Below are 22,791 nucleotides of genomic sequence, written 5' to 3' on the forward strand. Positions count from 1 at the left end.
TCCGTGAGCTCTGGAGCCGGGGCCCTTCCTGCCCGCAGTCCAGGAGTAGAGGCCAAGGGGAATGGACACACAAACACCTCACAGAAGTGCACGGTCTTCCCACCATCCTTAGATGCTTGTGGGGCTCAGACAGGCTCGGAGAGTAGGACCGACCATGAGGGTTTGGATCGTTTCTCTATTTTCTCAAACAAGGACGAAATAGATGGCTCTTCCGCAAGCCTCAATGCCAAAGAGCCGTGGGCCCAGGTCGCCTTTTGGACGCCCCCCAGCCCCGGCCCAAGAGGGTGGCGGTGGTCACCTCCAGGCTCCTGTGTCACAGGTGGGGCAAAGAGCCTCTCAGGTGCAAAGGACAACATCTTTTTTATTTCCAACTTTATTTCCAACTTAAAACTTCATCATAAAACACTTGTCAAATGTGTCAAAAACAAAATGAACAACAAATTATAGCTGAGATCAGAAACGGCAACACTATGCTGGCAAAGGCTCTTCTCTCATTCCTGGAGAGAGAAGGAAATGTCCTCCTTCCTGCCCCACAGCTTCCTTGGTCAGTCGAGCACGGAGCACGCGGGGACGCGCTTTCCAACACCGGAGAAAAGCAGAATCAAAAAGCTGCCTGCTTCCATTAGTACGAAGAAAACACAGACAACTCCCCCAAAACAAGGTTTCAAGAGCAAACCGACGTCAGGATCACACTGACAGAGCCCGGCCCCACTGCCCCACGGCCGTACAGCACGGGCGTGCACCCAAGTGTCTCGTATGTAAAATGCATCCTTAAAAACCCAAACATACACACTATATTCATTAGATTCCCCTCTAAGATAGTGAGAACAATTTAACTTTGAACACAAAATTTTAGTGAATTTGCTACTGTTCCATTCTAGGACAATTAATAATAAGACTCCATCAACTAGAATTTAATAACCACAGCTACCCTACACACAAGAAGTAAACTACAGCAGGGAAGTGCTTTTGAACTTTTGTTTTAGATGAACGCCTCCTTCAGGGAGCAGTGTTCTGTGACTCTGAGGGAGGACAAAACACAGTATGAACGGCGCGACCTCAACAGTAGCAAAGCCACAGCTTTATTTAAAAAAAAAAAATACAAAAATATCAGCCTGAAATGGCAAGTCTTCAAACACCAATCTGTGTAAAAATGTTTAAATAGTGATGTTACTGCAAAAATATATATTCTATTTTTTTCTATTGGCAACAGTTTATAAAGGCAAATGAACGGCTGCGGTTGAGGTAGCAAAGCCAAATTCACAAACTTTGGATTAAGAAAAATACCCTATGTTTTAACAGCATCTTTATACAACATTAAATGAATACTAATTGTTTTGCAATTTTTAATTGACATGTATTACTTTATAAAACTTAATTTAAAATACTGCAAATGTTTTTGTTAAAAAGATACTTAGTTCCTGACTATGTCACATTCAAAATACTGTACAGAAAAATCTGATGTCCCCATATATTACATGAAAGCTATGTATTTACATTTTCAAATGCAGTTCTAGAAGCTGAGGGTAAGCGAACTGCTCCTAACACTCCCCCTTCATCCGTGGCTGCTAACGAGCTCTCCCCCCGCTCTTCGCAGAATGCAGTTAATGCAGGACCAGGGTCTACGCTCAAATCACTTAACTAGTAAATGATTTAATTCCAAAGGAAATGGATGAAAATTCTCTTCTCTGAATATAACGAAACATAAATGTGCTTCGAAGGTCACAGTTGGTTTCATGTAAGAAACACCACCGACAAAAACAATCACAATTTGAAGTCACCAAAACCCAGACACCCATGGTATTCTTTAAGAATGGATCCTTTCTCATTATAGAAAGCAAATTCTAACACCTTTACCTGTTTCCTTCTGTTAATTGTTGTGATTTAATAACAATAAACGTGGCAAGGTGAAGAGGCCACTCGGCCCCGCAGTCCTGACCAGAGAAGTTAAGACGCCATCCGGGCCCCAGTGAAGGGCTAGTAGACGTAGGGGACGATGCGATAGGGCACGCGTCGGCGGTACTGCTCCCAGGCCCGGCCGTACTTCGTCCGGCACTGGCGCTCATCACGCGCCTCGCGGTGAAGCAGCAGCAAGGCAAAGTAGATCACGTAGAAATAGGGCAGAATGTGCTTAAAACCTGCGGAGCGGCAGCGGACGCATGAGGTATCTTCACGATCCCGACACTGTCTTCCCTGCTTTTCCTCCCAGTCCTCCCAAGTGAACGCGAGATTGTTCCCTTTTTCCCGGGACGGGGAAGCCCCCCACCCCCGGCACGTGGCAGAAGGTGGCATCTGCGGGACAGGCTCTGCAGGGCAGAGGGACAGCCACGCCCTCCCACACCGAGTCCTCGAATCCATGCTAACTTTGCTCCCCCAGACTCGGCTCAGAAAGCAAGTGATCAGGTGCAGCTGCAGGTGGGGGAGCACCCGGCCCATCCCCCTTCCCAGGGCCCCGCGACGGCCCCCCTGGACAGTGCTCACCACAGGGGAGGGACCACGCCAGGGCCATGATGAGATCACCCAAGTAATTGGGGTGACGAACGAAGCCCCACCATCCAGAAACTAGAAGATTTTTTCCGGTTGAAGTATGGATGGTTTTTAAATCTAAATAAAAATACATTTATAATGATCTCTACACAAATAGACACACAAAATCTTTGTGCTGGAGATAACATAAATATAAACCAATACTTACGTGCAAGCTTTGGATCACTGGGATTTTTCCGGAATGCATTTTTCTGAGAATTTGCACATCGGAAGATTACGTATCCACAAACTGTAATTTTTTAAAACTTGCACGTTAACAATTTATATCGATATAATCAAATATTTAAAAACATTTGTAATGTCACTTAGAAATGATTTCTATGCTCTGAGGAAGTTTCCAAAGGACAGGAATACTCTGAGAGGTTCTGAACTGTTCTTAACTCAATCTCAGTATGTCAAAAGAGAACGATCCTGAAAGTTCACCATCCACCAGGGGAATGCAAATCCAATCAATATGGTCACATCCACAAATACAACCGGTTACAGTCCGGGCTGTAATTCCATCAAGGCTGGTGTCCAGCAGAATCAAGAACACGGGGCAAGTCCTCTGGTGCCGTAGCACCTACGGGCCAGAACACGGACGCTGCAGGACTCAAAATCAATCAAACTGCAGCTTGGACCTGGTACCAGGATGACCTGCGCAGAAATACCCGCCAAGTCCCACCAAAGAGCCTACAAGCTGGTTGGTTTATTTCAGGCCTCAAATGTCTCATCGGCCTTGACATATCACTACCTGTTAACCACCATCTCATCCGGCCTCCACAAAGCGCTGGGCACGGGGCGCTCACCCGTAAACTAGGCGCACACTGCCCTGAGTGGCGCCCGGGCATGGGGAGCATGGATAACCAAACCAATGATGAAACTAAATCTTAACCAACGTCTGGAATTTCTTCTGCCATGGATACTAGTTAGCGTAGGAAAACTCACTATTATCATATGAAGCTCCTGCTGATTTTCCCACCCGACCTTGGGTGCGGGCATTTAACAGTGTCCTAGGAGAAGAGCTGCACTGACGCTAGTCCACACCCACCCATGATGCCCCTTGGCTCCCACCAAGCTGCACTCCCCACCCCCCCAACCCTTCCCCACCCACTCACAACTGAGATCAAAAACCCTATCCTCCAGTGAGTCTACACTGACTGATGTTCCCCAGAGACGTTCTCTCCACCTTCAACACAACCTTCCTTGGGCTGTAAGTCCCCTGCTAGAGCGCCAGGCCTCACACATGTCTGACAGCAGGCGGGCCTAGCACGGCAGGACCAACCTTCCTGCTTTCTGGGGTGCCCAGCAGAAAAAGCAGGCCCTGCAAAGGAAAAACCACTGAAGGATGAAGCATCCGTGCTCTCTGCAAGCGCAAGAATCTTTTTGTTTCTCACCCGTCACAAACTACTTCAAACCTAAGCTAGTTACGGCCATTTAAAAGGGCGTGTCAGAACGTGTAGCTGCCGGAGCACGAGCGACTCGGTACACAGTACTGAACATGCAGAGGCTGAAATCAGTACTCACGTTTCAGAGCAATAATTAGAGAGGCCATAGGCCAGGACACTTCATTGGGATGGCTGACGAGATAAAAGGCTTGAAAGCTGTAGATGAAGGGAACCCACACTAAGTCTCCAAAAGCCAGCATGAATCCAAACCCATCATGGGTGATGTCCATGGTCGTCAACAATGCTTCCTGCGAGGAAAGAGCCGGACAAGCCATTTTTAAAGACCTTCAGGGGATGAAAGCTTCTATGTTTCAGGTATACAAGTAAAGTACTGGTTTCTAGTCCAATTCATACAGAGCTATTGCGGGGGGGGGGGGTCTGGTTCCCAGGCACGTGTCCCCCACCAGGTCACTCCGCCACCTCCATCTCTGGTCACCATACCCACTCACTCCACAATGTGGGAATAACGCATCTCGGAAAGGCCACTGTGCCTCCTGCCTCTGCCCGGGGCACCCTTCTCTGACCTCAGCCTACGGCTCCCCAGCCACCACCCCCCACATCCCCCGAGCCACCTTCCTTGATCCCCCCCACCCCCCCCGACCAGACCAAGTGCTGCTCAAAGCCACACCTGCTCGCAGGCTAAAGCGAGTGTCCCGAACGGGCCCCCACCACTCTCCACACCGGGCCACAGGAGGAAAGGCAGGGGCCCCGTGTGTCACCTCGTCCCCCCAGCACACCGCTCGCCTGCTCTGCAGTAAGTGTTCTCCAGGTTTGCCCGAGAGCTTGCCTCTGCGCCTGTTGCCCGTGTGCCCATCTACCTTCCGATCGCTATCTGGCTTTTCACATCTGCCTTCCACGTGGGCCGCCTGGCCACACAAGCGGACGCGCCCTCTGTGGGTCCAGATACATGCAGGCCGGACTCCGGATACAGAGCCGCCACTGGGGTCAGAACTCAGGAGGCCCTGAGATTCCCAGACCACGGAAGAATGGCAAGTGCGTGCTCTGGGGAAGGATCACTGGCCCAGGTTAGAGAAACAGAGCGGTCCCTCCAAAGAATGTTCTCCACCAGAAAGGCCACAGCACACGACAACGGGAGTCAGCCGCTCTCCAGAGTGCCCACTGCTGTGCGCACAGGCTCTCAGCCCGCCGGGTGATTCCTGGGTGCACCGCTGACCACAGGGATGGGGGGACGAGCGCCGCCGGGAGCAGGCGTAGGGAGGGGGTCCCCGGGGCAGCCCCGCAGAGAGGCCGGGGAACGCTCACTTGTGTTTCATCACTCTTCTCGGTTCCTTCGGGTACCCCGACCCAGTGAGGCGGTGGCTCAGCCTCCGCCCAGCGCCCAGCAGCAGCCAGAGACTGAAGGCGGCTGTGCCCCGAAGGCTGCAGGGCTGACGACACACAGGGACGGCCTCCACCCGACCACGCCCCCACGCCCCTTCCCCACATTCGACAGCAGACGTGGCCACACGTGCGGAACCTGTGAATTTCCAGCCACGTCAACAGGGACCACCGCCGCGGGTCAGAAAGCTGGGAGGAGGAGAAATTAGAAAGAACTACTAATCACCAACAAGCTACCAGAAAGAAAGTGAAAAAAGCCTCTGAGATGATGAAGCAACAGGGAAGCCTCGTCCGCCTTAGGCGACCATCCACCCGCCTCTGAGGGGCCACTCGTCACCCGACAGCAAGAGGCCACGCCCACACGACCAGGCACGCTTCTGGGATGGGGGTTTTCTTCCAAAAGCACATGGCCGCGGGATCTCAATGAAGAGCCGTGAGCTTGTAGCTGAGGCTCCTTGAGGCCAGAGGCCCTAGCGCTCCCGAAGCCAAGGCAGATCACTGGAAGACAAGCACCGGGCTTTCCAAGTCACTCTGATGGTGCTCTCGGCGGCCGGCCTGGCCACGTACCCCACAGCCCACGGGAGCCACCTCCGACTCCAGACGCCAACAGACCGGCGTGCGAACTGGCCCTGCAACAGGATCACGTCAGCTGCCAATTGTTTTTAAAACTGAGAGAAAACTCACCGTGAAATCTGGAGGCACAGATTACAAAGACACCAGGAAACTGATAACCTGGGTATAAAAAGGCCTGAGGAATACATTATTTTCAAGGGGAATCTCTTCAGTTGAGATGAAGAGTCTCCAAGGAGCAGAAAACACTGACCACTTCTCAGCGTAAGGAAAGCCTCGGGTTAGGAACCTGGCCTGACTTAAACCGGTTTCCTCCATTACCGGGACTTCTGACTTTCTATCCATCCGGCCAGAGCTATCTGTATTTTCAAACACCAACAATAACCGCCACCCCCCAGTATGTAAAACTAGCCGTCTCTTGATAATCCACAAAGCACTATCCTAATTCAATGATGATCTATCCATCTTTCATTGGATACAGTAATTAGGAAACTGAGATTTATTTATGAATCCATCACACCCACAGGTCTCAAATACTTCGCACCAAGGGGCACTTGACACACACAGAGAAGCACCAGCAAATTCCCACACACTTCCCATGCGTTAGCGCTCACTGTGTCCACTCCAGGGGCCGCGGAGACGCACACACCCGGCCCTCACCAGCCTGGGAGGGGTGCACCCCCAACCCTGCGCGGGAGGCCGAGGCTCCCAGTGGTCAGGCAGGCCACTTGCCCGCACTCCAAGCCCCGACTCTCAAGGCCTCCTAGAATGAATTACCTCGTTCCAGAGAGCATCCACCACGTACAAGAGCTGGAAACTGTTAACCAAAATCATCGCCAAGGATGGAGCAGCTCGATGCTGTAGCTTCATCTCAGCCAAAAGCATCACCAAGTTCACAACCACCTAAAAGAAAAGGGGTGAGCACCATCTCAGAGTGTCTCCCCAGGCCCTTTGCCACCACAGGGGAGACGGTCACCTCACAGCCAGGAAAGCCACAGCGTCCACCTGACCACGCAGCGACCTGCAGGGCCGAGACGCCAACACCACGAACCCAGGTGTGACGGCCCGGGAAGGACACGCAGTCACCTCCGTGGGACACTTGTCAAAAATGCATCACTCACACCAATCATGACAAGACAGTGGGCCCCCTACGTGGTATGTGACCAGCACACTGCAAGTGGCCAGGTCACACGAGCCAGGGAAAGACTCCAGGAGACAAAGCGGAGTCACAACCACGTGCCCTGGAGGCCTGTCCAGTGAGGGTCCTGGGACAGAAAAAGGCTAACAGTGGAAAAAAGAGGGGAAACTCAACAGGTCTGTGGAATTAGCTGATAATGGGTAATCCGCTGGCCCCGAGGCTCCACGGCTGTGCCCCATGTTCACGCAGGGGACGAGCAAGGTGCCGAAGGGAATCCTGACTCTGTTTTTGCAACGCCCCGACAGGTCTAAAATTAGGTCAAACTTGGTTTTGCTTTCTTTTTAAAGACGACAAGAATACATTTTCTCTTACGTGAATTTACCTACACTATGCATTCCTGCTATAATCAGAATAAAACAAACCCTTAATGTTTCATGCCTGTAACAAGGGCATCTTAACCCTGTGGAGTCTATCTGCAGGCACAAAATACTTCAAATACAGATTTGTGGAAAGTTATAATTATTCCTAAAAACAGATAAAACTATTCCTAAAAACCCACAGTTTCCTTGAAATGATCTACAGTTTTTTCTAAATGCAAGACTACTGTGTACTCCAGAACTGAAATTTAAAGAGAAGATGACATACCCATCCGATCAATCCGGGGCGCAATTCACAAAAGTATTTGAGATCAAAAGTACCAATCCGAGGATTAAGTTCGCGGCCAATGAAGAAATCATAGATGGCATTTCCTGGAAGGAGAAAGTTCTTACACAAACAGTACGGCAATTGGGAGGCTTACAAAGAGCACTGCTGTCTGCCATCTGGGGTCCCAGGCCAGCCCATCCAGGTGTGGCAGGGGGCAGCGCAGGCGGGTGCGCCAGGGAGGACGCCGTGAGGACGGCCGGGAGGACCCGTCTGGAAGCAGCGAGGCTCGAGGGCCAGAGTCCGTGATTTTAAGGGAACCAGAGGTTTTTTAGTGATCTCCGTGACTTGGCTTCGTCTTTTTAAGGATGTGTACTACTTGAGACCAAAGGAAAAAATCATCCTAAACTGTGATGCTGATGTTAATAAAACATTGGTGACTATACGTTAAGTCACAACAACAAAGGTCTTACTTGTCATCCCGTGACTGGAAAAGGAAGAGAATCGACTAGGAAAGGAGGAAGGAAATATCGAACATATGTTTTCCCTTTAAATGTATTTTCCTTAACATGTTTTCTCCACGCCACTCTTCCTTCCTTCCCCGGGGGGCCCAGAGCGGTGACCGGGGGTGGGGAGCAGGGCGCTGCTCACCGGAGCTGGCAGGGGCCAGGGCAGCCGGGGGCGCCCCCGCAGCACGCACGGCCAGGTAGGCGCTGAGGGCCACAGCGAAGGCGAAGGCAGCCAGCACCAGCTGCAGGAAGTGCTCGTGCACGAAGAGCAGCGGCACACCCCAGAACATGGCTGCCCCGACGGCCACAGCCGTCAGCAGGAGAGCGTAGAACCCTAAAAACAGCGCAACACAGAAACGTTAATGCAGCCGTCGCGAGATGTACATTGTGACACAGTGCACAGCATCCACTCACCAGGCTCACTAGCATCAGGACTCGGGCTTGGCGCGCACGGCAGGTAACCTTCCAGAGAGAGCCCAGCACTCGCTCAGCTTTTCCCATATTCTAACATACTTAAACTATTCTTGTGCACTACGAACAGTCATTATGCGCTTCTAATTAAGAGAAAGCTGAACGTGCACAGAAATTCACTATTAAAAAGGTGAGAAGGGGGTGCTTGGGTGGCTCAGTCATTAAGCGTCTGCCTTCGGCTCAGGTCATGATCCCGGGGTCCTGGGCTCGAGCCCCACATCGGGCTCCCTGCTCCGCAGGGCGTCTGCTCAAGGCTCTCACTCTCCCTCTCCCTCTGCTCCTCCCCCCAACTCTCTCTTTAAAATAAATAAATCTTTTAAAAATAAATCTTAAAAAAAATTGTGTTTTTACTTGAAAATACCTGATTGATAATGGTTTCAGAAGATCCCAGTTATATTCTCCCCCTAGAATACAGATCTCAGGACCCTGCCCTCAGAGGAGAGGAGAGGCCCCCAGGGAACCCTGGCCCAGCTGGCCCTGCTCGGCTCACTACCCGAGCGGCAGGCTCTGAGGACCGCCTGCCTTGTCTCTGAGCTAAAGAAACAGCTTTTGCTTCCAGGAGCTAAGTGCCTACAAGAGCAGTATTCTGATTCGGTCAGCAAGTTACATTTGGACAAACCACCAAACACAGAGTAGAGGTAGCCGTTATTTACCTACGAATTCTAAAATCACAGGTCTTGTAAAGCAAAATGGTCACCGCGGTTTATTATTTAAGTCCACATCCTCCACATACCAGGTTTAGTCCAAAGACTAACTTTTAGGTATTTTAACTTTAACTTTCTAAAACATTCATTTAACTCTCATAAAACTGATGAATATTAAAGGCCAAGGATAGCAGATAAAGCAGCTTCCTGCCCTGTAGCCCGTGTGCACTGCAAATCATCATTCGGAGTGTCTGGGGCGCTCCTCGGCTTTACGGGGCTGAAATCTCACGCCGAGAAATCTAAGGCTGGAACCCGGCCACCAGATGGGGAAGCCGGAGAGAGAAGGGTGGAGCAGCTGATCCAGCCGCCACCCAGGCGCCGCGTGCAGTCCGAAGGGACTGAAAACATGACCGCCTCAAGAAGAAGGAAATGAGTGCCCAGGGAGCCCCACGAACACAAGGGTCAACAGGCCCGAAGGCAACAATAAGCCCCCGCCCACCTCTCCCCAGACTGGGCCCTGCTGCAGTGCGCACACGGTTCAGGCACCGAGCGCGGCTCCACGTTCTACACACCTCAAGTATCTCTGCCTGCCCTTCTAGAACCCAGCAGAATGATTCCAGACAGAGCAGGCACTGACAAGTCACAGGAAGAAGTACGCAAAGTGAGAAAGGTAACCGGGAATAGGATTCACAGGGCCAAGAATGAAAACTTACGATGGAATTCCTCCCCAGGGCGTCTACTCACTCTTGTTGCTGAGGGACAACCACACGGTGCACAGAGCTCCTGAGAGCACGTCAGCTGCACGGCATCCGGTCTTCGTGCGCATCCTCCGACGCAGTGCACCCACCGCGGGGGCCCTCCCACCTCCCACCCCGCTGCTCAGAGTCAGAGAGCACCTCCTGAAGGCCAGTCACCCTCCCGGCACCAAGGGGCCCAGGGGAACACAACCAAGTCCCCCAGCCCCTGGTTGTCACAGCCGCTACAGAGGAAAACAAACAGGAGAAAGGACAGAAGGAATGAGCACCAGCTGACGGACGAAGTGTGGGATCACTACATTGTTCACCTGAAACTCACATGACGCTATGTTCACTATACTGGAATTAAGATAAAAATAAGAACTAAAACAGGGGGCGCCTGGGTGGCTCAGTTGGTGAGGCGTCTGCCTTTGGCTCAGGTCATGATCCCAGGGTCCCAGGATCGAATCTCCATATCACTGGGCTCCCTGCACAATGGGGAGCCGGCTTCTACCTCTCCCTCTGCTCCCACCCGCCAACTCATGCTCTCGCTCACTCTCACTCTAATTAATAAAATCTTTTAAAAATAATAATTAAAAGATAAAATATAAAAAAGGAGAGAAAGTGACCCGAGGGCGTCCCTGAGCAGAGCGGTGACAGGGATGCCACCAGACACTCGGGGGCACAGTGTCCCAGCAGGAGACTGCAGATGCAGCCCAGAGACACCCAGAGGCCCGTGGCCGTGGCTCCCGGAGCAGCATGGGACTTCTGGGCCTGGCCGTGCCCGGGGCCCCGGTGATAAAATACACAGACAAGTCCGATCGATTAGCCGTGGAGCCCACAGGCAAGAATGCGCGCTAGTCCCACCAGCGGCCAGTGGCTCGGACATGTGCAGGAGCACAGCACTCATGGGCTCTGGGCGATCATCAGACTCAAGCTTAAGGAAAAAGAAAAAAAATCACCATTCAATCTATACTTGAGTCTTCTTCCATCAGTAAGAGGCATGCCTTCCACAACCTTAACAGAAAAAAAAAAAGGTCTTTTTAGTTTAAAGCTTTAAAAAGCCCAACACTCTAGCAACCTCTACATTTTAAACTTCGACATCTTTCTGTAGCACAGGCAGTGACAGGTAGTGAACGCTGACAGGCTGGTGCACACAGACCCCTCGGAGAAACTGCTCGGCCAAGGCTGCCCGACCGCCCCTGCCTGGAAACCGCCACCACCTTGTCCGCCTCCAGCTCCCACGTCTGCAGGGACAGAGCACAAGCCCGTCGACCCCACACTGAGCCCGGCTACCCTGGCCCACCTGCCGCGTGCGGACTCATCCCACAGACTCCCGTGCTCTTCTCATTACATAACACACACACGCGCACGCTCACTCAGCCGTTCCGTGGATTCTCCGTCTCCAGGAGGCGGTCAGCACTTCCGGGTCAGGGGCACTCGTCTGTTCATCTGCAGTCCACCCCCACCACACACACACACACACACACACACACACACACACACACACACACACTCTCTCTCAAGAAACACACAGCTCCGTCGGGATGAGTGAAAATAAAAAGTCCACCTGCCCAATGGCAGCCACATCCTACCCCCCAAAAGGACTATTCAGAAATGCTGCAATTCATAGGAGATAGGAAGCACTAACACGGTGTCATCTGTCTTGGGCCAGACTCCTCTTCCCTTTCACTGGCTACGAAAGGGGACCCAGGAGAAAGGTGAGGCCTAGTGGAGATCACAGCCTTAGCAGAACCCCGCATGCTAATTTCCAATGACCCCTGTAGGATCCTTATCTAACAACAGTGCTGGGCCGTAGTCTGTAAATGCATGGAAATAGACACGTACGTGTATATCTGTAAAATCTTTCACCATAGAAACTGCATTTCTTATTGAAAGTCATCTAGTTTGAAGTAGGCTTATCTAAGTTAATCTCAATGTGTGTTTTTACTGTAGAGCTTTACCCTAAAAATGCCTGACTGGGGGGGGGGGTGGCAAGACATTGTGCCCTCACAATGGAAACTTACCTTCCCGACTGGCAGTAAGTAGAACAGAGCCTGAAGCAAAAACCAGAGGAGGTAGACCCCAAACATTCTGGTTTCCCACAAATCAGACAAAGCTGGCAAAGGAGGCGGGAAATTCAGAAGACTGGGCTCTTCCTGTTCACACATCAACAGCAAGAGGAAGAGGAAGGCGGGCAGGCCAAGCATGATGAGAAGCACACCTGCAAACGATCAGTGACCATTCAAGCCTCAAATTTCAGTCCGGTTTATCTAGTGCTCTCACTTGTTCAAGGCAGAGCCGAAGGCTGGCTAACCATCTGACCAACTGCTAAGGTGCCATCACCAGCCCCTCACCTCTACCCGTCTGGCCAGTGGGCGAGCGCCTGTGGGCCCGGAGACAGCAAATCAGCTGAGGTCCAGCACCGGACAGCTGAACTCAGCCTCACAGACCAGGCTCTAATACATTTAAAATCCAACACCACGGCAGCAGACGTGGAGATTCCAGCAAACCAGAGATCGGAACATCTAAAACTTATCAGCCTAATCGTAAAAAAGCGAACAAACTATCCCTAAGTTTCTAGCAATTAGGACGGGATCCGGTTCACAGAGTGCGCATGCAAACACAGTGATGCTGGACACCACCTCTTGCCACCTGACCAGCCCAGTTACAACTTACAAAACACAAGGCAATTAAGCCAGGGGTATTTTTCTTTTACTAGTATTTTCTTGTACATGAAATTTCATCACTTTCAAATTACTACCCACTTCAGAACACTAAGCCTTTGAACACTTCAGATCTTGGATGCTCACAGCCAACCTGTCGGGCAGGTCTGGCAGATAACCTGACCCCATTCCGTGGACATGGCCTCCGCCCACAGGCATGGCTGCGCTCGGGCTCCGCCCCCTCGGGCCTCAGTAGTCCGTTTTCCCGTCCCTAATTGTTCACCGTCCTCCGCATACACCTCCCACACCAACCTTCCCTTTACCTTCTGCATTTCTTTGTTCGAAACCTACTAACAGATTGCTGGAAGTTTTAAGTGTAGCCACACCGGCAACCCTCTCCACTCTAGGACGATCCTCAAAACTGCTCCCACGGCAGGACTTTCTGCCTGGAAGGCTCCTCCCCAGGCTCCCACCCGGCTCAGGCCCGACCTGCTTCACACTCCTTCAGAGGACGGCCTTTCCTTCCCGCCACCGCCCTCCCCACACTAAGCCCGGCGCTGCCGCCTACCAGGGACTCCACCAAACTCCAGGCCCTTGGTCTGCGTGGCTGGCCCTTCAGAGGTTTTCAATAATGTAGACCCTTTTGTTGCAACAATGTTTTCTTCTTTAGAATCTGTGTCTTTTAATTTGATCTCTCTTCTTGGCCAAAGGCCATACTGTGTAGATATGTAACTACTTTCTTCCGACAAATGGAATTTTTCCTAATTAAAAAATAGAAAATAGAAATGTTTACGGTCAATAATTATCATTGATGCTACCACATTAACTGATTCAGCATCTTAATATAATAATATAATAATCTGTTAAATTAAATTCAGTCTTGATTTAAGGACACAATCTTAGATCGTAAGAGAACACTATGGTGTTCAGTGCAACTCTTGAGGGACAGTCACATTTACAAAAAAGACAAGTGCCAGAGACAAAAAGGGCGCCCCATAATACCTCAGTGTTTCTGTGAGGCAGGCCATCCCTCTCTGTGCGCTCAGGCTCCCCGTTGTATCTGCTGATGCTATTCCCAAACGGCTTCTAAGGTGAGGAATACAAACCATTGTAAACATAAGAATCGTACCTTATTAAAAAGACCATGGTGGCAGAAATTTCCTATTACAAAATCAAGCAATAAAACAAACCAAAGATTCTCACAGCTTCAATTCTAAGGGATTTCAGCATACTTTTGTTCGAAAGGAAAAGGTATAAAATTGATTAGAATTTCCCAGTCTTGTAAAGACTGGATTTTGCAGTATAGAGCTCTACACGAGATCTTTCATCTTTTAAACATAATTAGACTGAGTGCTACAATGTCATTGTTCAATGGCAGATACTCTAATGTTAGAGAAAGTAAAAATTGGTCAATTAGTTCACTGAGTGGTTAAAAGGGGGGGAGGGGAGACATTCACTGCCCCAAATTAGCCACCAAGGGGAAATTAAGACATGGTGGGTACTTAGGGAGTGCCGCCAGTGACCTGCTGCCCGGTTTCTATGGAGCCCTGAGCCCCCTCTGCCTGTGTCCCTCTCCTCACACTCTTCAGACAGTGGAGGGAACTTCTCATCGGACTGAAGCGGGGAAGTGTGTGAGCTTGCAAAAGATTTTTCAGGCAATGCATGGCTGAAATCTGTCACTTTGCTCCTTTCTGCATCACTGACAAATGAGAACACTAATAAACCAAGAGGAAAGCAAGTTAAAAATGTCCTGGGGAGGCCCACCGGCAAAGGGCCGTGTGAGATAGTGTCAAGTTCTAGCTCAGAGCAGTCAAACTGAGCGGTGCAAAACAGTCCACATACACTGAAATCTGCCAAGGCACCAGCGAGCTACTCAGCAGCACATGGAGCTACGGAAGAACCATGCCCTCGGGGCGCCTGGCTGAGATCAGTCTTTAAGCTTCTGCCTGTGGCTCAGGACGTGATCCCGGGGCCCTGAGATCGAGCCCCGCGTCCGGCCCCCTGCTCCGCGGGAAGCCTGCTTCTCCCTCCCCCACTCCCCCTGCTTGTGTTCCCTCTCTCGCTATGTCTCTGTCACATAAATAAATAAAATCTTAAAAAAAAAAAAATACCACACTCTCCGTGCTTCCAACGTCTGCCATATAATCTGTAGCAACCCTGTGACCCCCTGCCACAGCTGGTCGGCCAGCCCCAAACCATGCTGACTGCAAAGTGACAGGATGCGAACACAGGGAGGCGAGTTACTGCAAAAGGTCACGATCGGGCAGCCACGTGACCATCAAAGCTACACGCAGCACTGTGGGGCCCTTCCCATGCCACACAGCATCCTCAATTCCAGGGTGCAGACACAGTGGCCCAGGGCTCTGCTGGAGGAACACAGCCAGTCTGTGGCTCTTGGGTCACCAGGACTGCAAGAAGGTCACACTGTAAACACAGAACGGGCACCAGATGCTAAAAATGAAAAAGTGACAGAAAGCAGTACAAAGCACCTGCTCCTTAACCTGAGTCCGCTGACTGGGCCTCAGAGCCGCCAACAGATGGAATGGTCAAGCTCACCAGCAATCACCAAAGGCAAGGGAAAGCGGTGAGCTGACAGTCTTTGGCAATCAAATCGACCAAAAAAATTATTATTATAATTCTCAGAATGAGAAAATGGGCATTCACACACTACGGATATTGGCAGAAACCTTCTTGAGGCAATCTGGCCACGTGCGCCCAAGCCTTGAATCTGCTCGACCGTCCAAGCTGGCCATTCCACTTCTGACTAAGCACTGATCTTCAGGAAGTATCAGATGTTGTATAAGAATATCTGTTTACTAGACATGAAAAAAGCTAAATACCTATCATTAATAAGGGAGCGGATGTGAACAATCACATCACATTTGTACAGCTTACGGTACAGCCAAACAGTTCCATACAGCAAACGATGTACAAAAATATAGTGCAGTTTATTCCTAATATTTTAAAATTTAAAAATCTGACTATAAAACAGTGTGTACCTAAATCTAGTTTTTTAGGATTATTAAAAATCTGTCTGCATTTTATCCAGTAAAGAGATAATATAAGTGAACAGAATAAAAGATCACCTTCATTCAATTCTTTTTCTTCAAACTCATTTCCACGTGGCCTACCACCTAAGATATCCTTGTACACGGGCCTACAGGTTCTGGCCACCGACCTTTCCAAGCTTCAACTCAGGAAGTAATTCCATTAAAGTTATCATCTTGGAATAGGGCAAGTGATCAAGTATAATGATGCCAAGAAACCAAGGGTGTGTTTTTGTAACACAGTTATGTTTCCTTATTTTATACTTGAACTTCTATAAACTATAAAACTTTTTCAGTTCAACCTACAATCTACATCTATATGAAATTTAAACACTGCCTTTTTTAAAGCCATGATATTAAACAGCACTCTTGTAACTTGGCATTCTTTTTCACTGGCATTTAAAAATATTATACTTCCTATTCTTCCATTGGTTTCCGTAACCTTCCAAAGTCAGCACCTCCGATGCGATGCTTCCCTGACCCTTCACTATGACTCACTACGGTCTGAGTAAACATGCCCACGAAGGGGAAGGTGGTTTGACCGAGCCCCGGACCAGGGTAAGGGCCTCCTGCGAGCCCCAACACACTCACCAACACCAGCGGAGTCAGCTTCACTTCCAGTACTTCCTTCCTCATTTCCTTGATGTCAGCCGGGTGCGAAGCAGAGGCAGATCGGCGGGAACTTCTAGGTGGTCGACCGGGGGATCGGGAGCGCGACCTTGACCTACTCCCTCGGCGTCTGGAGGGAGAACTGGAAGTTGAGCCACTTTTCCTTTGTCTAAAGGAAGTTAAAGGCTAGAGGGGGACAAGAAGACACAGAGCTTTAGCACGACACGGACCTGAACGAGAAGTGGGGGCCAAGGCGTGCCCGGTACCATCGACTCGGCGACCTCCCCGGGCATTGGGGCAGCCGGGGGCTTGGTGACCTCCCTGGGCATCGGGGCAGCCGGGGGCTCGGCGACCTCCCCGGGCACCAGGGCAGCCGGGGGCCCGCCCCACCAGGCCAACCGGACGCTGCAGCAGTGGCCCACCTCCCACAGGACACGTGCGGCCCTTCCACTCCTGACTCTTCTCAGAAGGTACCGCCCCAGAATGGGTGCGTCCGAGCCAACTAGCCGTGCACTTTGCCAACAGCACCCCCAAGAGCAGCTGCCAGACACCAAGTCAAACCAAGATGAGGGGACAAGCGAACCACATACAGTAACAAGAAACTGAGTCCCGCAGGTGCGCTCTCAACATCTGGAAAGCGGGGCACAAGGCTGGGTTACTTATGAGCAACATCTCGCTCTGCCCTCTTCTCTCCCACCTGATTCTGTGTGGCCCAGGAGCTGAGAATGGCTTTACATTTTGTAAATGATTGCAAACAAAAACAAAAGAAACATGAAAATTTTTGACACATGGGAATTACTTGAAATTCTCATTTCAGTGTCCATAAATAAAGTTTTATTGGAACACAGCCATGTCCACTCACTTCCAGACTGCCTTGAGCTGCCCTCGCACTGCAGAAACCGTATGGCCCATAACGCCTACAATATTCACTATCTGCCCCTTTGTTCAAAAGCTTTGCCAACCTCAGGCGAGAGTACTTAAACTGTGGTTCAGAGGCTATGGGTTCAAGAACTGTTTCTTACTGATCTACAACAAAAAATGAAATTGAGGGGCACCTGGGTGGCTCAGATGATTAAGCGTCTGCCTTCGGCTCAGGTCATGATCCCAGCGTCCTGGGATCGAGTCCCACATCGGGCTCCCTGCTCCTTGGGAGCCTGCTTCTCCCTCTGCCTCTCTCTCTCTCTCTCTCATGAATAAATAAAAATCTTAAAAAATAAATAAATAAAAAAGAATTGTAAAAAAAAAAAATGAAATTGAGACTAGACATGTAGAAATCCTCACAGCATTTCGACATAGCAATTTTACGCCTGTTGAATCTAACACTACAAAGTTAGGGCTTTTACTGCGTGCATTTCTTCCAAGTGTCTAGTAAGTCATTTATGGTATTTTACGTAAGCACTTCTACACCATGGCCCAGATCATTTAAAGCCCGGGCCCCCACCACAGAGGCTGAGAAGCCCTGGGCCAGACCTACCTCTGGTTAATGTCATTCTCCTGATGAAATCCTCAGTGGTCAGGACGAAGCCCAAACCTCTCTGGTTCTGCTCCCGTTAACCCTCGGCTGGCCCGTGCCCACTGCGCACTTGGCCCTCCCTGTCTGCCACCCCCCTGCCAAGCCTCTGGCCAGAGCCGTGAACCTCCATCCCCCGAGTTTTCCCCATTTGGCCTCAGCACCCACCCGCATGTCCTCTGCAAGCCCTCCCTGAGACCCAGCACCACCCACCAAACTTCCCTCCCCGAAGGCATGACATCAGGGACATGATCACAGAAGGAGGTCTTCTCCCAGAACTGGGAGCCTCGGGAACCAGGACACCGTGCTGTACACGTGCCTCCCCACCCCAAAGCCGAAGTGCGGCCCCACCACTCCACAGAGCCAGAACTGACCACTCTACACCTAGAAACACACCACTAGCTATTTCCCTGCCTATAAACAGACTCTGGCAAAGCAAAGGAGCACTTACCTTGATATCATTCTCCTTCAGTTCAAGTTCAGTGCCATCTTTGTACTTGACGGTGTAGAGCTGGGAGTCGCTATCATGACTCAGAATTTCGACTTCATAGTAAAGCGAACTTCCAGGCCACCGACCTCTTACCACCTCCCCGTCAGCGAATTTCCTACTGGGCATTTTGAAAAATCAGCCTAAACAGTTTAAAAGAAAAAGCAAGGAGTCATTGCATGTGTCTTTTTTCAGAGACTGAACACTAAAATACAACTTTCCAAAGTGTTTAACTGGCAGAGATTTTAGGACCAGAAAGGCCTTTGGGGGGGTGGGGGGAGGGGGAATATCCAACCCCTTAGTCCAAAAGTGAAAACAAAGTATAAAGATGTTAACCAGTTTTTCCAAGGACATAAAAATAGCAGGAAATGGCAGAGTAGGGACGCACAGAGGCTGTTCTTTCTGCTAGGGCATATCTCATCTGCAGTCACTTTACCCAGGATGATCTCACCACTGTGGTACCTGCCGGTGACACGAAGATGCAGCAGGACAGAAAGGCACCAAGTGGTTTGCACTCTGCAAAATGCTATCACCCGAGTGACCAGATTTCTTGCTATTCAACAAGGCAGTCACAAAGGACCCACTTCCTGATTTATAAATCCACACAAGGGGCACCTGGCTGGCTCGGCCAGTACAGCACGTGACTCTTCGTCTCTGGGTCAGGAGTTCAAGCCCCACACTGGGTGTAGAGCTCACTTTAGAAAGACAGGTAAATTTGCATATAGTCTTACAAAGGCTTTAAAAACGTATTTAATTTTTAACACATTACCTCTTTTAAAAACAAACTCTAAGAAACAGTCATCTGGGAAAATCAAGGATGTATAATTTACATTACTATGACCCACCAACAAGGAGAAAAATAATTCCAAACCCATACAAATAGCAAATTTGGGGTGCTTTCATCAAGTTTTCAAGTCTTAAAGCTAAAATCCCAAATGCACACCAGGCAAGCCCGCCAACCACACGTGGGCCTTCGTCCTCGCGGCCCTCAGGCCCGCAGCAGGCATCCACCCTCAGTTACAGCGTTCTTTCCCACACGGCCCCAGAGCCGCGCTTCAACGGCACTCCAAGAAACCACACGCAGCCCGCAGGAATGACCGCTTACGGGAGGCCTGCTGGCCCCCCTTCTTCAATTATCGACTGGTGCTGGGTGCTTCCAGCTCTCAGGCAGCAAGCTTTCCCCGTCCACCGAGTGGCAGAGTCCCACTGCCACGTGACAAAACCGGGCGCCTCCCGCCTTCTGCACTAGAGCTGCTCAACAAGCTGGGGGCCTCGTCTAAGAAGAGAAATGCTCCCCAAATCACCTTGCTCCGGCCACCTGCTAGATGGTCCGGGCCCGTAAGCATGCCTCCTCACCCCGCTGCCGTCAAGACCCAATTGTACAACGCCATGTGGGCAGCCCAGCAGCCCTCTGGAGTTAGGAAAAGACAAAGCGGCATTACCTCACCCCTCCGAGGGGAGACCTTTCATAAGCACATTTCTTCACTGTTAACTGCCTGAGAAATGACTTCACAAACTTCACTTGTTTAGAAAGATAGGAGCTGGGCTGGGAGATGAAAGCAAACCCAGCCACTTATCCAGTGCTTAGAGGGTGTCAGCCCATCACATGTGAGCGGAGAGGGCGCTCTCTGCCCGCGCCCACCTGAGATAGCATCGCGGGCTGATGAAGGAGTGTGGGCTAGGACAAGGGGGAGAGGAGCCAGAAGCTTCAGGGTGAAGTCACACCTGGCTGAGGCGGCACCTGAGGGGCACTTGGCAAGCAGGGGGCAGTGGACCCCTGGAGCCATGGAGGAGGGGGACAAAAAGGAAGGTGACAACAGCAAACCTTGCCCGTTTCAACATTCAGGTGCAAAAGCCTCCAAATACTAAGAGGAAGGAAATCTGCCACTCTTCTCTCTTCTCTCGTGCCCCTCCTTCTCCCGATACCCCCTAAAATCAGACCACTGTTACTGGTACCGATGCTCTGAGGCTGGTCAACCAGGTTTGAAAGAAGACCACTGTATCTTGCTACACGAAGATGCCATCAAGTTTCAAACAACAACTCTTCAAAGACTGGAAAAAATGATTTTTTAAAAAGCCCCTGGAGCAGATACTGCACCTTGCTGAACATTTGCTTACTGCCATCTTTCTGTTACCCAATTAAATGTTTTGGGTTACATAAATTAAAATACGTGGTGGATATCTGTTAGGTCACTAAGCTTTTTTTTTTTGGACAGCCACATGCAGAAGAATGAAACGGGACCATTTCCTTACACCACACACAAAAATAGACTCCAAATGGTTCAAAGACCTCAATGTGAGGCAGGAGTCCATCCAAATCCTAAAGGAGAACACAGGCAGCCACCTCTTCGACCTCAGCCGCAGCACCTTTTTCCTAGAAACATCGCCGAAGGCAAGGGAAGCAAGGGCAAAAATGAACTATTGGGATTTCATCAAGATAAAAAGCTTTTGCACAGCAAAAGAAACAGTCCACAAAACCAAAAGACAACCGACAGAATGGGAGAAGATATCTGCAAATGACATCAGATAAAGCTAAGCTTAATTTTTAAAAAAAGACAACTGAGCATCGGGACTTCATAGCGCTGCTTCGCACGGCGACTGAGGAAGAAAGCCCAAGCCGGCCTCTCCTGAGGAGACCGCTGTGGTACCCACAAATGTTCCAGAAGATGAAAGCACAGCATTAGGCTCCCCTCCACTCTGCCCAAGCTCCTCCCACACTTGTGACCGCGGCCACCCTCCAACAGAATCTCCCGCGGGAGCGAATGGGCCGGGATGGGGCACACGGGCCCCACTGCCACAGGCACCCACCGGATGACGTCCTGCCCCACACGGAAAGGCCTCCCTGAGGGTGGAAAGGAAAAGCTTGTTTACTGAATACCAGCACGCCTCTTCCTCTGAGGCCACCTGCCTGCTAACTTGCTGTCAGTACTGGGATCCTCACACATTTGGGCTCCGCTGTGTTACTCTTTATCAACACCACAGAATGCTGCCCATCAGAGAGCACGGTGTTCCAAGTGCCTTTGATCATCTTTCCCTCACTTTTCCAAACCAGTCCAGATACGGCAGAGAAAGGGAAGCTCAAAGGAAGCCGGACCGCTCCCCTTGCACACCTGGGCCCAGGGCCTGAGGCCAGCTCTGCAGACGCCCGGCCTTGCCCCCCGCCCCGCCCCGGCGGCAGGATGCCGCAGGATGCCGCGGAAGCAGCACCGCCCAGGCCGGCCCGGGCGGACCGCCCGACCGCCTGAGTAATCCCGAGGCGCCAAGGTAAGGTCCACTCCCTGCGGCTCGCTCTTGGCCCTCCTCCGCAGACAGCTCCCGCACGCCAGCTCGAGCTGCGGGTGCTCGGTCCACACCGGGCCCCGCTCCGGCCCCGCAGCGCCCGGCCTCCCCGCCACAGCTGCGGCCACGAGGGGCGGGCACCGGCACACGCGTGCACGCGGCGCGGGGCTGGTGCGGCAGGTGCTGCAGGTGAGCGCGGCCTCGGGGGCCCTCGCGCGGCCGGGGGGGGGGGTCCCGGAGCGCCCCGCCGTTGGGAGCAGTCCTCCCGGGCCAGGCCCTCCGCGCCCAGCCCTTAGAAGTGCCCCTTGAGGCCGCGGGCCGGTGTCACGACGAGAACATTTTTAAAAGTCTTAAAATGGTGAAAACACAGGCTCGAGCGGGCACAGCCCGCTTCACCATCCGCTTTCAGAGCGTGGGAGCCCGGGGCCCGGTGACAGCGAGGGCGGACGGCAGCCGCGCCCTGTCCCCGTCAGCGCATCCCCTCCCCGCGTCCCCCCGAGCCCCCCGTCCCGCCCGCCGGCACTCCGCATCCCCGCATCCCCGCTCCCCGCGTCCCCGTCAACGCATCCCGCGTCCCCCCGCATCCCCGTCCCCGCCGCGGCCGCACGCAGGGGCCCGAGTCCCCCCACCGCCGCCCTCCCGGCCGACACCGCCGCCGCGCGCCCAAAATGGAGGGAGGCGCCGGCGATTTCCACCTCGGCTACACTTCCGCCGCGGCCCGGCCGACCCCCTGCAGAGGCAGCCGAGGCCGCGCGTCCCCGGCTCCCCCGCCCCCCGGAGGCCGCGCCGCGCCGGGCGGCGGGCACGGGGACGCTCACCTGCGCCGGGCTCCGGCGGGACGCGAACGGCTCCCGGACAGTCGCCGAGCAACACCCGGCGGCGGCTCCGCGCGCACGACGCCGCCCGTCGCGCCCGCGTCCGCGCCCGCGCCCCCGCGCTCGAGCGCGCGCCGCGCCCCGCCCCCGCCCCCGCCCCGCCCCCCCATCGAGGCCGCCCGGGGCTCCCATTGGTCCCTCGGCCTTTTGAATCGTCCCCGGCGACGCCGATTGGTCGTGCGCATGGCGCGTCCGCCCCGCCCGGCCGGTCCGCGGGGCGGCGGGGCGGCTGGGCGGCGGGGCGGTGCCGCACGGTCAGCCCCGCGGTTGCGTTATCGCGGCCGCCCAGGCGCCGCGC

The 22,791-nt window shown here is 52.2% G+C and overlaps 1 protein-coding gene across 2 annotated transcripts; it reads right to left on the minus strand.

Annotated features, from left to right (window-relative positions):
• Positions 1 to 1,061: 1,061 nt before the first annotated feature.
• On the minus strand, positions 1,062 to 22,562 carry LBR (lamin B receptor). Of its 2 annotated transcripts, none has more exons than XM_025877459.2 (14): positions 22,437 to 22,562; positions 18,304 to 18,482; positions 16,325 to 16,528; positions 13,689 to 13,772; positions 13,255 to 13,447; positions 12,048 to 12,244; positions 10,983 to 11,037; positions 8,314 to 8,505; positions 7,666 to 7,769; positions 6,660 to 6,785; positions 4,054 to 4,222; positions 2,696 to 2,776; positions 2,482 to 2,604; positions 1,062 to 2,138 (listed from the first exon to the last, which is right to left on the minus strand). In XM_025877459.2, exons 2-14 carry the CDS (start codon positions 18,466 to 18,468, stop codon positions 1,978 to 1,980), a joined length of 1,854 nt encoding a protein of 617 aa, XP_025733244.1. In that variant the 5' UTR covers positions 18,469 to 18,482; positions 22,437 to 22,562; the 3' UTR covers positions 1,062 to 1,977. The 2 variants fall into 2 exon arrangements, with proteins under 2 accessions (XP_025733244.1, XP_025733246.1); XM_025877461.2 differs by lacking the exon at positions 22,437 to 22,562 and adding an exon at positions 21,148 to 21,475.
• Positions 22,563 to 22,791: the final 229 nt, after the last annotated feature.

The sequence above is a fragment of the Callorhinus ursinus genome, unplaced genomic scaffold (assembly GCF_003265705.2).
Source record: "Callorhinus ursinus isolate GAN/ISIS: 27379988/994484 unplaced genomic scaffold, GSC_fseal_2.0 scaffold13, whole genome shotgun sequence".
Classification (NCBI taxonomy): domain Eukaryota; kingdom Metazoa; phylum Chordata; class Mammalia; order Carnivora; family Otariidae; genus Callorhinus; species Callorhinus ursinus.

Coding starts and splice junctions, on each gene's coding strand:
- LBR (XM_025877459.2), bottom strand. CDS start 18,468: ATGCCCAGTAGGAAATTCGCTGACGGGGAGGTGGTAAGAGGTCGGTGG. Junction 2,777..4,053: donor TCTAATTATTGCTCTGAAAC/GTGAGTACTGAT, acceptor AAAAAATTACAG/TTTGTGGATACGTAATCTTC. Junction 2,605..2,695: donor CAGTGATCCAAAGCTTGCAC/GTAAGTATTGGT, acceptor ATTTTTATTTAG/ATTTAAAAACCATCCATACT.